At 40.0% G+C, this 16089-nt stretch overlaps 1 protein-coding gene across 1 annotated transcript in view; it reads left to right on the forward strand.

The window, feature by feature from the left end:
- The window catches only part of ppil2 (peptidylprolyl isomerase (cyclophilin)-like 2), a 45808-nt gene extending 32012 nt beyond the window's left edge, over positions 1-13796 (forward strand). Inside the window, exon 21 of the mRNA XM_086315508.1 lies at positions 3865-13796. Coding sequence (XP_086171634.1) covers position 3865 — 1 coding nt within the window. The 3' untranslated portion in view covers positions 3866-13796. The remainder of the gene's footprint in view (positions 1-3864) is intronic.
- Positions 13797-16089: the final 2293 nt, after the last annotated feature.

Here is a 16089-nt window from a genome sequence, read left to right on the forward strand (position 1 = left end):
CGCATAGGAGTAGAGGCAAGAATAAAAGCAAACACTTCTGACTGGTGCAGCTCGAACTCTGACAAACCACCTGAAGGCTGCTTATAAGGCTGCTGTGGTGGAATCGTGAGCTGGGCCTGCTGTTTTCTTTTTTTCTCTGTTGGCGCTTGAAAAAAAGAGCCTAATATGGTCATGGAAGCCCCACCCAACTTTGCTGTTTGAACTTTTTGTTTGCGAGGGACAGCCAATCAGAAGAAGTTTAGCTTAAAGGAGAGCTAAATTAGCTTGTGTCACACAGAGGATGATTGAGGGGTTGCACCAAGGCCCAGTATACATCGTGGACTGTAAATCATTGAAATTACGTTGATTTGAGGCTTTCAGATTTTGATACAGAAAAATTCCTGATTGAATTTTTCTCCAGTCAAAGTTGAAGTTTTGCTGTTTGACAAATCTGAGAAGCCAGACTTGCTCTTCCAGCTTTCAGGACGCAGGATTATTTTTATTTCTGTATTTCAGGCTACAAATATGTGATTGGGTGATGATGTGGAGCAAAGTTAAGATGTCGGAAAGTATTTGAATTGTTGTCAAATCTAATCTGGGCGCCCAAATTCGTTCCAGTTTTATATTTTAAGAGTATTTTTATTGAGCAAAACAGTTTCACAAAGTAATGACTAAAGTTGGCACTGGATGTCCTTTAAAACATTAACCACTGAAATATTCTTGGTAAACGCACAAAGAACGGGCTCCAACAGCATCTCATTTTCTGCATAATTAAACCGTCAGTTTTGTTCCCCCCTTTTGGAAAAACAAGCAAGAAAACTTTAAAGTTTAAAATGATTTAGATAAAAAGAACAAACCCAGTGAACATAACTGTACAAATCCTAAATAAAGAATTAAAATGTATAGTAATGACATTTATATTTACTCAGTTATTCCTTAATCATATAGTATCTATAGTTCAAAAAGCCTGTTTTTACACATCATTTGAACAGTATTTCTTTAAACCATAACTGTTAATTACAAAAATGCATTATAACACTCTATTATATTGTTTATGCAGTAATGCACAAACAATAGAAATGTTCAGATTTTTATTTGAAGCTTCTATAGATAACAATAAAATAATAAATGAATAAATTATAAAGAATTGCAGCCATTAAACTCAGAAACAGGACAATTATAAGAAAAGTGTGCTTAAAGTACAAAAGTCAGTATTTGTAAAGCTTTTTTTCTTGCAGGTTATTGCTTCAAAGATGCCTCACAATCCAAAAAGTCAATAAAAAATTCAATTTCAAACTTCATGTAATGCACAAAACACCATTAAAATACAATAATCGAATTAAGACTAAAGAAAAATAATATCTGCAAAGTATACTCAATCGAAAACCAAGCTGAGCAGGCGTGTGACATGAACAATGTTTAAGTATGTTTCACTGTTTGATCCCAGGTAGCAAATGTCAGGTGTGTCCACAGGAACATTTCAGAGCCGGGGTTGGAAGGTGATTAATGTGAGAGGAAATTTAAAAAAGAAACAAACTTAAGATTTATTGTTACTGTAACGTGTGTCGGTCCAAAGATAAATAGTTTGAGGTCAGAAACATGTGTTTCATATATGCTCTGTCACTGGTTAAACCTCCTGCAGACCCTGTCTCAGCACCCTGATTTCAAAGAGTAGAAATATTTTTAAATGTAGGTTTATATTGGTTTACTTAACTAAACGTAGGTGTGAACACATTTTTATGAATATTAATATAAAAATTCAAACAATATTGTGTAATTACAAAAAACTAAAAGCTGGATACCCGGGTTGAGTCTGACCTGCTGCTGACTGTGCAAACCAAGCTGTCACTACGATGGGTGATGAAGTATTTTGATGAAGACTCACTTCTCTGAATCCTCTGCTTTGAACATTCTGTTGCTCCTGATTGCAGTACCTGCTGGAACCACCCCAGTGTTTAACCTTTAGACCTCTGTTTTAGTTGTTTATGTCTTACTCTTTGATCTTGTCGCCACACTCTTGGCTTCAGACCTTTTGATGTCGTTTTTTCTGTTTAGTACCCTCCTGTTAATCATTCCCATCCTTTTGTGTACCAGCATTAATGCCATGCCTTTTCAGTGGCTCGGGGTCGGCTTACCTTCCCAGATCCCCTCTCTGGGGTGGTAAAAGCCCAACTGGAATACACAACAAACACACCACCACAGCAAACTCTGAGGAACAGGACTTGGAGACATTTCTTCACCAGTCTCTCCATACTCCCAAAGCACTGACCCCCGTAAGATGCAGTCAAATGCCTTCTCTTATGCTTGATTTCGACTTGAATCTGCAATGAAAATCAAGCAAGTATGCAAAAGACATGTAGACTGGTGGGGCAAACCCCTCCACATCTTCGCGTGCCCTCAAGAGGATACAGAGCTGGTCCAGTGTGGCACGACCGTGGTGAAAACTGCATCGCTGCTCCTGGAAGTTTGACTAACAGACTCCACATTGCTCATTAGTTCAACCAGAATAGTTTGTCACTGTCAGCCAAGTTGTGTCTCAGAATCACGTCTCTCCTCTATGCAGATGATGTGGTTGTTTTGGCGTCACTAGGTAGTGACCTCCAGCACGCTCTAGGGTGGTTTGCAGCTGAGTGTGAAGTGGCTGGATAGGTAGCGTCACTCACATGCATAAGTTTGGTGGAGAGGTACATCACCAGAGGTGGCTAGGATCCCACTAAGGTGGACCTCGACCTCACTTGAAAGGAAAACCTACAACTCCTAGTTTTACACAACCTAATCAAAATTTAGAGGTTTAAAAATGGGATACAGCGTTCTTAGAGGTAAACATGACCAGGGATTCAAGAAAAAAACCCCTCCTTTTACTACATACCTGTGATGGCTACTGCCATCTGCAACCAGAGTAACAGGTGGCCGAGAGAGTGAACATGGAGCTTTGTATTCATGCTCTCCTGAGGAGTTTGAGGAGGAGTCAGAGGCCGTGTTCATCAGCACCACTCACCAACGGCCCATCAGTCAGTTATCTGGCATTTCCTTCTCCAGCTTTAATACTGATATCAAATTAAATAGGCAGTAACAGCTGTGTCAGGCAATTGCAGAAACTGGATGTCTCACATGCTGTTGTTATAGAGATCCAGTTTCAGTGCCTTTAAAAGGCCAAGCAGAGGACATAGTCTTTATAAAGTCATCACCCTACCGCCTCAGTGCTATAATAAAAACTGACCAGAAATCTCGTAGGGTACGTGAATAAATTTCTAATGTGTGTCTGCGCACATCACCATCATCACCATCATCATCCCTCTCCCTTCTCAGTCTCACTTTTCATTCCCAGGCCTCCTTTTTGAAGTAGACCGTTGAGAGCAGACATGAGCAGAGATACTGCAGGGGGAGAAAGTGGGTGAATGCTGAGCACAGTTATGCAGCAGTCAGATTCTCGTCTTGGTTTAGCATCCCCTTTCAGATTTTTAGATTTTCTAGGAATATCACTTGCTTTTTTAAACTCTTAGTAATGGTTATGTCCTCATTCCCTGTCTATTTTTTCTTATGTAACACTGGCTCTGATGCACCAGTGCGTTTTAGGGCTGTAGCTGTTGGTTGGTCCAGACCACAGACTGCATGTAAAGAAGTGTCAACACTTCCTCTCACCTTACAAAGCTCAGGCCACACTAGTGAAAAAATGGGTGCTGTTATGTCATTTGCAGGACTTCACTGTGTCGACCAGGTCTGCACCTTTACCTCCTCCTGCTCAGTTATTATGTTGTCTCTCAGTGTAACTGACTAAATTCACTCTTTTGATGATTGTGGTTCTAATGTCATCATTAAGTGGATATTATAGCTCAAATATAGGTTTGTGTTTCCTGTTTCTGCTGTTTACTTCTGGCTCTGCAGAGGGAGGAAGAAAGGACTTGAAGGCAAGTGTCAAAAGCTGCAGTTCCTCTGGTGGCCACATGAGGCTGACTTCAAAAGTAAGTGAGTCTTTAGACTCTCACATTGAAATTCCCAACTTAACAGTGTTAAAGCTTGTGTTTACACCCTGACAGTTTGGCCTCTATGAGTCGTTTTGACCTTCATCAAAAGTTTGATGAAGTGCTGGAAAGTTAGAGGTGGGTCCAGTTTGATTGACAGCTGTTCTGACAAACCATCCAAGAAGTTTGTGCTTCAGTGTTGGTAATTGAAATTCTAGCATTTTATCAGATTGTTTCTTAGCACTAATTTACAAGCATGTGTGTCTGTGTGGTCCACCCATACAGCTTTTGGTAACCAAGTTTTCTCCTCAGTGATGGTCATCTGTCTGTTTGGGTTTTCAGTCATCCTGGTCATGGTAGTTTTAAACACTTGAGCTGAAGGCAACTGGATTTCGTTTGAAAATCTTCCTCTTCTAAGGGGTTAAGGTTGTCACTTAATGACAGCTAACCCTGCAGAGGGTTTAGTTTCGATGTATTTTCTCTCGTGATCTCTCCGCTTTTCACATCTGAAGTTCAAGAGAAACCAAAGAAGGCTTTCAGATGAGAAGTGAAATGGCTTCAAGAGCCTAAAAAAAGGAAGTCCAGTTGCCTTCAGCTTTCAAGTGCTCAAGACAAAAAGGCAATGTTGGGTGCTTTAAAGTAGGATCGGGGAGGTGGTCAGTAAACGACTGATGACATCCCACTATGCTGGAATTTATACATACAGGTGTGATCGGAGGGTTACTTCATCTAGCCCAGAGATCGAAGTTTCCATCAGTGACAACTTTAACCCCTGACCTCAGACATAACTCATCATGAGTGGCAACATTACCCACCACCCTAACTCTATATTTTAGAAAAAAGGAAATAATAGAAAAACATTTTGGGGGTCAACAAAAAATATCAAATAATATTTTTTCAGATATGATGTTTTCTATTTAATTTATGTCTCTCTCTTTTGTTCTGTTAATTAATCCATCAAATTTTGATCAGTTTAGATGGATTAAGATGAAAAGTATTATTTAATGTTGTTTTGCTCCCTGAGAAATGATGTCATTGTTTGTTATGTTGTAATAAGTTAGCTTAATAAAAGAAAACCCTAATGATCTAAAGAGTAATTCAGTGTTAACATTTATTATTTGGGTTATTCAGATGACAGTCCTCAACCATAGTTAAGGGCATTAAAACAGTGCATTAAATACAGCTCCAGACAGCCGTTGGATACACAGAGTGTAAATTGTTTGGCTTGTATTTCCAGCATTAAACAGTGGCTTTAACTGAAAATAGAATCATTTGAATCAGCTGTGTATTTGGATAAAAAGTCCTGGTTTGTGTAAAGATTCCAGAACCACGACAAACATCCAAACTTCAGCCTCTCCGACTCCCGAGGCTGTCAGCACCAAGTCTGGGTCTTTCTATATCTGCCTTTTTCTAAATTACAACCATCAGCTGTCTGTCTTTTTTCATTTCACAGGTCAGCCCTCCATTTTACATGCTGCATCCATTTCACTGAAACTGTGCCAGAGATCACTTGTTACTTTATAAGACGGGGAAATGATTCACCAATGAAATGATCCTGGAGCAGGGAGGTGATCTGTGACTCCCTTCCTCCCTGCACCGCAGCGAGGGAACGGGTTTGTCAGAGCTGCGTCTGAGCTGCAGCGTTTTATTCTGAAACATTTATGAGGTTACATAGTCCAGAGAGAGGAGGCACAAAAAACCCCACTACCAGGAAAGCTTCTACATATACACTGCTTTATATGAGCTAAAACATCAGTGTATGTGACCCATTTATTAAAGGTTTATACACTGCTAAGTAAACCAGGTGAAGTTAAAAAGGAAGACTCTAGATGAGCTGGTGGGGAGAGGGAGGTCGGGGCAAACCGATAAGTGATCGAAGATCGACGAACACAAGAAGTTGTCACTGCCTCGTCATAACAAGCTGTTGTTAACGTCTTAAAAAGTGCTCCTCATATCTGTCTCACTCCCAGGCAGCAGCTTTTCCATGATTTTTAAATGAGGTGAAAACAAAGAAATGATGGTGTTCAGTGCCCTAGACGTGGAACAGGACAAGAATTTATCCATCGTTTTCAGATCAATACCTGCAAGGCAGGTTTAAAAGATCTCAACCCTAATTAAGACAAATACTACAGAATCTAATTATAGTTATATTTAAACTACAAGTATGAGTTTAGTTACTTTTAATGTGAAAGCACAGCTGACATTTACCAGCCTGATTATTGGCTTGGTTCGATGTTTGGGTTACTTCACTATTTAACCTGACTGTGTGCTCATGGTAGCATGAGAAACAGTTCCTGGGAGGCATTAACAGATATCACAGATGGAAGTGGACACCGTTAGGTTTATATATAAGAGCTTCCTCTGTGTTTTTGGATGAAAACACCTTTTAAAGGTCCATTTTCTCTTCTTGTGAAGGTGCACGCTTCTCCTGCAATAATCACGATCATTTCGTTTGATCTTGTGTCTGATGTGTTGAGAGGTCTGTTCAATTATGTTAGAAGCTCTCAGAGGTAATTCTGATAATTCGCCCTTTCACAAAGAAAAGTAAAGTATAAAAAGTGTTGTGGAGACGCGGTGTTGTTTATTTCGAGTCCTTTCATGTTGTCCTTTGAAAGCCGTCAAATTTCCTGGATCGCTGTGTTCACACACTGAGCCGACAGCAGGCTTACAGCAAAACAGAAAGCGCCGAGCTTCTGTTCACCATTTTGTTTTTCTGGATAAAGAAACATTCCCTGAAACAAATGGCTCTACAGCTACAGAAAAACAACAAACAGAGCTTGTGTGTGAGCTTTCATTACAACCTGAAAGGTATAGAAGTGAAAAGTTATCCAGCCCCAGCTTACAGAGTTAACACAAAGCTCTTCAGGCAACACAAAGTAAGGAACTTGGGAAGGTGAACAGACAACAGAGAAAAAGCAAAGCACAGGTGAAAACAATCAGGTGAATAAGTGCCTGTAAAATGTGAGCTGGTGTCATCGTTAGGTTGAACTACACAATTTAATTTTTTAGCAGTGGAAAGAGGTGCAAGGTCCCCAAAACGATGAATTCTGCTGTTCTTTCAGATAATGCTGCGGATGATGGACACGACAAAGGGAGGTGACATGTTGTATTTATAAAGTACCAAATTTCAACAACAGCAGCCTCAAGGTGCTTTTATTGTAAGTAATAATACAGAGAAAACACTTGGTGACAGTGGGAAGGAAAAACTGCCTTCTAACAGGAAGAAGCCTCAGACAGAACCAGACTCAGGGAGGGGCGGGGCCATCTGCTGCGACTGCTTAGGTGGGGGTGAGGAAGACGGGACAAAGACATGCTGTGAAAGAGAGCCAGAGCTCTAGTGGCAGAGAGTCATGTTGGGTTGCAGCGTGTGAGCTGTGTGTGTTTGGTGACTGATCCTCTTTTACATACTTTTCAGTTTACTGACCAACACCTGAGTTTTGTTGTTTTCTTTCTTTGAATGGTGATGGCAGCTCGTCCGTCTCTTTTAGTTTAGTTATCAGTAGAAACGTTAATAAAACCTGTTAATTTAACCAGTCTCCTTTTTTCAACCTGGACACTTTTTGTTACTTTCCCTCATCCCCTGGACCTTTTTAGGGGAATGTAACAGGTGTACAAACACATAGTGAGTGAAGCCTATTAAGCCTATTGCAGCATAACAAAGGGGGGATTCAAGGTCACCTGGTCCAGCCCTAACTGTATGCTTTAGCAAAAAGGAAAGTTTGAAGCCTAATCTTTTTTTTCCCCTCTTTATATATAAAGTTTTGCACATGTAATTTGACATATCAGGCCCAATACAGCAAGTACCAACCGATATAAAGACATATATCAAAACAAATTAGGCCATTAAAATTCAGATGATAACAATAAAACAGAAAAAAGAAAGAAAGCAGTGAAGTGAAAGCAATAATATCCAGTTGCTTACGACTAAGGTTCAGGGTGGCGTCCTCAGAAACACCAAAAATGGCAACTAGTGGACATGGTTTGAGAGTAACGCTCAAAACACGAGAGAGCACTTCAGAGTAAAAAGTCCAGTATAATTGAAGTGACGGGCAGGCAAAAAACATATGAGTTAAATCACAGGGGGAGGTGTTGCATCTGTTGCACAGGTCAGGTATGCTGGGGTATATTTTAGATAGTCTTGAAGCCTAATCTTGAAAGTAGAGATAGTGTCTGTCTCCTGAATCCAAACTGGAAGCTGGTTCCACAGAAGAGGGGCCTGAAAACTGAAGGCTCTGCCTCCCATTCTACTTTTAAATACTCGAGGAACAACAAGTAGGCCTGCAGAGCGAGAGCCAAGTGCTCTAATAGGGTGATATGGTACTGCAAGGTCATTAAGATAAGATGGGGCCTGATTATTTAAGACCTTGTATGTGAGGAGTTTGAACTCAATTCTGGATTAAACAGGGAGACAATGAAGGGAAGCCAATATAAGAGAAATCTGCTCTCTAGTCACCTTCAGGACTCCTGCTGCACCATTTTGGATCAACTGAAGGCTTTTCTCATCTCTGGTCATAAATTGGTGGCGTTTCTCAAGTCAGCTGCTGCGACTCATTTATGCATAGGTGTCTGAAGGAGCCTGCACCATGAAGCACTGGTTGATCTCATTAGTGTGATGGGTACGTCACTCTAAACTTCCTATTTGTCAGTGAATGGGTTATTGAGGTAAAGATTCCTGCTTTAAACCAGCTCATTAACTTTCCCCAAAGCTAGCCTTAGTCTAACCAATGAGAGAAAAGAAATAAAGTGCAAAGCAGAAAGCTTCCCACAGTGTCCCGGCAGGCAAACGTTCAACTTGTTTATGTTTTTGGTTTAAAAAGTGGAACCATTATGTGTTAAAGGCCACGGCATGAGGGAGGGGACATCAAAGGACACCTCAGTGTGATGGGGAGTCACAGAAGGAGACTGCAATCACATATTATGCTTTGAAAGTTCACACTTCATGTCTGATTTGGGGTTTTTACACTTTATTTGGCTTTGTTTTCACTTACTTTTCCTTTTGCTTCCTTAAAAACAACGTTAAGTTTAAGAAAGGCTCCAGATTTAGAAAATTTACCTCCTCAGAAACAAGGACACAGGAAGATGCAGAGGTCAGAAAGATGATCTTTAATGGGAGGAGTGGAAATAAGAAGAAAATGTTCGTGCTGTTTATGTTTATGAGAAATGTTATAGATTACTCTAATGACACTAAACAGTCCATACACAGATTTATGCTTCACATCAAAGTGACCCTAAAATCAATTCAAAATACAGCTTATCATGTATTTCGATATTGTTCTTTAGTTCCCACAATATTTCTTTAAAGTATTTCCCCCACTTGTGTTTATACTTCTGCCAGCATCTTTACTGTTACTCTTCAGGATCCTCTGAGTGCTCTGTCTCCTGTTTATATCTCTCTGGTATAGTGTAGAGTTTGTTTCTGGGTGTAATAGATCTTTAGGTCCGTGGAAAAGCTTTGATATTTTGAACCACTTACCCGCAGTATGCCAAACCCCACCCAGAAATACCCGACATCGTGAACAGCGCAGGTTTAATTGGCTATATGAGTGCTAAAGAGCGGCTGGACTGAGCTGTAAATGATCTCAGACCCTGGCATCCACCCTCACCTGTTTCCTTCAAAGAGATAATGTGATGGCCTGTCGTGTTAAGTTGGTGCGTCAGCAGAAGATCTGACAATCTGTGTTTGGATATGCATCTCTGCCTCAAATCCATCCTTTCAATGACATCACTCACCACCCCTCCCATTGGACAAAGTGACCGTCAGTCCGAGGCACTGACCAATGACTGCCCGGCAGTGCATCTGAGGGAGGTGTGGCAGGTGCAGTGCTGTAGCCATGGCGACAGTGGATGCTGAGCACTGCCACGACTTTGTGTAGGCAGAGTCTGAATGGGGATGACATCACTCAGGGAGACGGGAGAAAAACAACATCGCCTTCAGTTCCAGTGTCTGTTTTTCTGCCCGTGACGATAACACCAAATGTTATTTGGAGGAAGATGCAAAACTAAAGACGGTCATTTTGTTAGAAATCAACTTTGAATCCCAAAGCAAAGCCAGAAACTGGCCTCTCTCTTTTGCTGTACGCAAAAAGATGACTGCAGAAGAAAACCAGTACTGATACAATCTTCTCCATTACAGGACAAATGTTTTGGAAACTGTTTGAAAAATGAGTTTTGGCTGAATTTTATATTTAGGAAACCTTTGTACATATGTGTGATTAAAGAAATATGACACTTTATTAAAAGCTGAGGGGAAAAAACAAAATAGAAATCATTAAAAGTTATAAAAATATATTTTTTAACTGCAAAAATAAAAGATCAAATTCATTAATGCTGATTAAATCACCATGAAGTACAGAATCTCTAGAAATAAAATTCAACAGAAAAATATTCTTAAAATACTTAAAATTCAAAAAATTTGTTCATTTTAAAATACAACAGTCACAATAAACAGAAGAACGTGACAACGCTGCGTTTACTGACTGTTTTATTTAGCTGCATCAGCCCAGTTACACCAGTTTGTGCGCTGGTTTTTCCACCATGAAGGTTTTAATGTCTCATGTGACAAGATGGGAACAAACAGCATACCCCTGATGTTTAGATGCTCCTCCTCACTGAATCTCTCTCTCTCTCTTTCTCCTTCTCTGGTTGTGACTCACGCTCTGGGCATGAGGGCCGGCCCCTCCTTCAGATGACATCAGAGGGCTTGAAATAGCTGCTGCAGCAGCAGCAGCAGCAGCATTAGAGCTTCCAGTCATGGGATCCTGCTGTGAGGCCTGCAACCCAGGCAGCTACTTCCAGCTGAGGAGGGGAGTGAGACTGGGAGGCGTGGGCCATAAAAACAAAGAGACGGGGGAGATAATGAAGTGACAGGAGCAACAAGTCAGAGGGGTGATCGGCTCAACATCCTTTCAGAGCTACTCTCACTCAGAAGGGGTCCAAAATATGAGAGCGGCAATTGTGTTTGGTCAAACTGAACACGTGTACCTGGATATTTTTCATTTTCACTGGTTTAATCTGTCGTCTTTGTTTCTTACTTTGCAATAAACCAGTAACATGAACTAATTCATGGTACATAATATAGCTGCAAATATGTCAACCATATATGTGGTTATAACAGTAGTTGCCCATAATAAACATGGCAACGTTTCAAAGAATGGATGCCAACGTATGTAGAAATAAGCTTACACAGACTGATCTCCACACTCAGAATCCGACTGTTTTTTCCAATCCTGGCTCTGTATGATGTCACTGAGAGCTAATGCCTCATAACAAAATATGAATAGCTCAGGTTTATGGACTCGAATTGTGACATTTGATCAGGACAGTAAAAATGTGTATGTAATGTATTTCTCTGCAACACCTACTTTTTACAGATAAAAACTGGGGATGTGTCACCGTGGCAACCAAGAAAACGGCTTTAAAGGAAGTGCCAACGATTGTGTCTTAACCCAGACTGTGTCCTGTTTCATTCCTAACTCTAACCAATGGTTTTTAATACTAAATTTAATCAAAGCACACATTTAAACGTTAAAAAAATTAATAATACTTGTGAAGTGATTTACTCGAGCTCCACCATCAGCTCCTCCTGTGCCCGCAGCCTTCTCCAGCCTCCAACCATGAACTGTTTCACCGTTTGAAAGTGGAAAATCCTGATTTCATGAACATGGATTGTACATATGAGACCGGACGGATTTAAAGTCAGGGTCAGACTGTCTTCCCGTCTCGGGCACACAGCTCTGGTTGCGAGCAGTGGCATCCACCCACCTGCTGCTTGGGCCTCCTGTTTGAGAGGGGCGGCCTATCAGAAGAACGTTGGTTTAAACTGTGAGGACATAAACAGCTCACATGAGAAAGAAGATGAACTGAGATTCCACGTCAAGTATTTCTGTTTATGCATGAACGGCATGCACATTTGCATTAAATCCTCTAGCAGAAAGCAGAGAAATAGTATGGAAAGATTTCATTACCCTCATGTTCTCAGTTTACCTCTCACTCCTCATGCTTCCCTCACACCCAAACACTTCTCTTTATCCCTCCCTCCGCTCTCACATCACAACCTGTCTGTGGATGAAGTGACAGAGTGTGAACAAAAGAAAACAGCCTTCCACCGAGACCGAGAGAGAGACCCTCCTGTGCAAGAGAAGTAGGACAGGAAACGTGAGGACAGTGAACATGTGAGTAACACGCGCAGACATAAACAGTCAGGGTGTGCTGCTGTTAGCTATCTGCAGCCATCACAACACCAACAGCACACCCATCCATATTCCCCCTGCCTGCCGCTCTATCTGCACACAGGAAATGGACCTTACAAAGTAAAGGCTAGATTCTCACTCTGGGCTGCCTGGTCTGTGTCTCATAACTGCACTCAGTCATCAGTAAACAAAAAGAATGATTTAAAAAAACCCAAAACATCTTTTTTTTCTCTAAAGTTCGTCTAAACGTTTGAAAAAATTCATAAATTACAGTACAACCTCAATTACTAGTGAGATGCTGTGTGAAGTGTAAATGAAAACAGAATGCAATGATCCGGAAATCAAATAAAACCATATTTTATTTACCATAGAACAAAACAAAAGGTTAGCTCTTTTGGAGTTTTAAGGCAGCAACACATCCTAAAAAAAGTTGAGTGCTGTGTGGATCCCCTCTTCTCTGAACAGCAGTCTGTAAACATCTGGGCACTGAGGACACTCAGCTGGACTCTCAGGAGATGATAGATGATTCTAGCTGGTCTGCTTTCTTGCAACTGTATATATAACTTTGGATTATACAGATTATACAGCATGAGTATGTCAAAAATGTAGACTCTCAGGAAAAAGTAACATTTTTACACTTAACATCACATAATCTCTATTTATTACACGTGCAGTGAAATATTTCAAGCAGTTTTTATTTCGATCTGGATGGTTTTCATACAAATCTAGAATCCAGTGTCTTATTTGAATAGTTTGTTTTGAGTTTTAGTATATTGTGTATCTCTTGGACTGTTTCAATAAACACCACCAGAGTAATGGGTTGCGGTTGATGATCATGAACTTTGTTTGTTTTAGCTGCTTTCCACCCGATGGAAAAGGACCTCCCTCTTCCTTCTCCTTTCCCCTTATTACACATTATCAAACGAAAGATAAGAAACACCCAAAAATACAGGTGAGTTATCAAAGCAACCTGGGCTGTGAGTAACACCCCAGCAGCTACAAGCTGAGCACCTCTGTGCCAAACCACACTGATGCAGTAATTCATGATAAAGGAGCCACAAATAAGTATTGAGTGTGTAAATGAAAATACTTTTTAGAAGTTATAGATATATTTATATCGAATAAAAACATGTCAAAAGTATGGCCTGGGGACAAAAGTGATCTGCCAAGAGTTCCACAACCCGACCTGCTGGGGGCTTTGCTAAAGGGCAGTAAATCAGCTTAGATGACAGTTTAGTTTTCTGTGAATTTTACAGGAAATCATGGAGCAGACTGCCAGTACTTTTTCTATCATTTTACAGATCTGTTTCGTAGACTATAAACTCGTGGAGACATGCTGATGTGTCTCTATTATGGTCATTTGTGCAGATAAGTGCTTGACAATAGGCAATCTCGTACACACGCACACCTTCATACACCACGTTACTTTTTGCATAATGCTCAGTATTTTGCACCTTTCTATTGTCTCGTGTCTGTGTCGTTCTGTTCTGTCTGCTGTTGCACAGTGTTTGTTTTGGGGGTTTTGCAATTTTTGCACTTTGCACTTTATGTAGATGTAGTCCTGTGTAGATTGTCTGTTATATGTCACATGTAGCACCGCGGTCTTGGAGGAACGTTGTCTCGTTTCACTGTGCACTGCATCATTACACATGGTTAAAATGACAATAAAGCCACTTGACTTGAGTTGTATTTATTATCAGGTGTTTCTCTGCTTGGTGTGGATCAAGTTTTTATTTTTTGCTTTGACTCTACCATCTTGAGTCTTGTTGCGTTTAAGATTCCTTTATGTGTAATTTGGTTTGTCCCCTTTGTCACAGTACTGGGTCTTGTCCAGCTGCCACAAGGCAAAAGACAGGGTACACATCTTTAATTGATGTGAATGTTCTCAGAATGTATTTCTTTATACTAACAGAGGATTCATTCTGAGGTATTTGTTTTTACAGGTTATTGGTAATATTAGTTCTCTGGCCCCTCTAAATTGGGCTGTTTGCGCCCCACAAACTACAATAAGTTTACCAGCCTCTGATATAAAAAGTCTAAAACAGTTTCAAATCAATATTGAAAACTATAACTTGGAAATCTATATTAATATTATGCATTTATAGTCCTGCAGCTTAAGAGAAAAGCAGAATGTGGGATAAATTAGAGGCTGACAGGCTGCTTTGTGCTTGAAAACAAGCCAGCCACCTCAAGGACATGAAAATACGAGGCTGTGTGGGCATCAGCATCACAAGCTAGACAGATAGAAAGCACCGTGGAGAGAATATTTATCTAAGTATGTACTGTCACAGGAGCTCCCGTCATTACAACAAATGAACTGTCTGTACTTTACCAAATGATTCATGCTTAATAAGCTGTGCAGCTGCAGGTCAGATAATCTTTCTGCAAAATAAAAGCTCCAGAGCTCAGTGACACCTTTTAAATGGTCAGTACACTCAAATCAGCATAAATACACACGGTGTGACTCACCCATAGTGGGTTTGAAGCATCGCACAAAGTTCTCCCAGGTTTTGGGGATATTTTCTGCCACAGCCTCATTTGTGCTGCTCACTGCAGAGCAGACTCAACACTTCACAGAGCCCGACAGACGCTTCTTCTGGACTGAAACGCACAGCTTTGTTAAATAAGATTTTGTGGCATTATGCGGCACGCCGAAGTTTTATCTGGCTTCTGCTTTCAGTTTACTTTGATACACGATACACACTTGACAAAGTTTTCAGCCAGTAAACATTTGTGAGTGTTTGGGCAATTTACAGGATCTGATTAAACAATAAATAAATGTATTAGTTGATTAATGATTAAATTATATAAGGTGATTGTCTGATTGTTGGGATTTTCACTAATATTACGACGTCTGTAGCTTACAAGATAAAGTGCTTTGATGCAGCTACAGTTATAAATTGATTAAAACTGAGCCTTTAAAACCTGAACCATGAAATAACTGCCAGAAATCTTTCATTTTTTGATGATGGAGTGTTTGTTGAACCTTTAGACAAACTATATAAAAATATATATCAAATTTAAATCTGCATATATGAGTTTTAATTTGAATCACATTTGCTACATAAGCAATATTTTTGCAATGTAGTTATTAAAAATGTGTCATGCAATTCATATCATTTTGGGGGGGGGGGGGGGGGGTAAAAAAAGTCATGCTGATCATGTAGAAGTCTCAGAAACTCACAAAACACATGGATCAAATATGATATACTTGGCTTTGAAGGGTTAAACTGTTTACCAGTGAGTAGCACAGAGACCTCCAGCTAAAGCAGGTTTGGGTGACCTGTACTGCAACTGGTTGAAGGCAAAGAGAAGAAAGAAAAGGACAAAACAGAAATTAGAGGAGAGAGAAGACATGGGATCCAACATTGTATTTAAGTAATGAAATATTATTGTCACATAATTGCTGCAATGTCTGTCTATGAAATTATCTTACTAAAATCCCGATTAAATTATTTTAGCTCCATTTTTGGTCTCCACCAGCTAAAAAGAACTATCAGGCTTCTCATTTATTACTTCTGCAGTTTCCTCTTTGCTGGTTGGTCTGTCTGCCACACGCTAAAGTTCTCATTTATCTATTAATTAATGCTTCCAAAAACCATTATAAGAAAGTGTCTTTTGGTGGAAAAGACAGCCAGTCTTTCTCTTGTTTCACTGACATGCCAAAAACTGAAAAAAAGTGTATTTTTTAAAGAAATTACAGCTTCCTGAGATCAAAGCATTGATATTTCACTGTGTGGCAGCCTTTTTTGTGGAATAAGTTTACATTTCTGTGTCTTCTGATGACTTTAGGCTGGAGTAGTGGGTGTAACTGTAAATAAATAAAGAGACCAAGGATGGAATAATACAGAAGCTTGAAGAAATGAAGGTAAACAAGAAGGTTTTTGAACTCATCTGAAAACATAACAGAATGACTTTATGGTTAAATGTATGTCTTCTGTTTGGAAAGTTATGTGATG

Source organism: Aulonocara sp. 'chitande type north' Nkhata Bay, linkage group LG12 (assembly GCF_057382095.1).
Source record: "Aulonocara sp. 'chitande type north' Nkhata Bay isolate Kocher_YH1m ecotype deep benthic linkage group LG12, A_spYH_male_GT1.1, whole genome shotgun sequence".
Taxonomy (NCBI): Eukaryota; Metazoa; Chordata; class Actinopteri; order Cichliformes; family Cichlidae; genus Aulonocara; species Aulonocara sp. 'chitande type north' Nkhata Bay.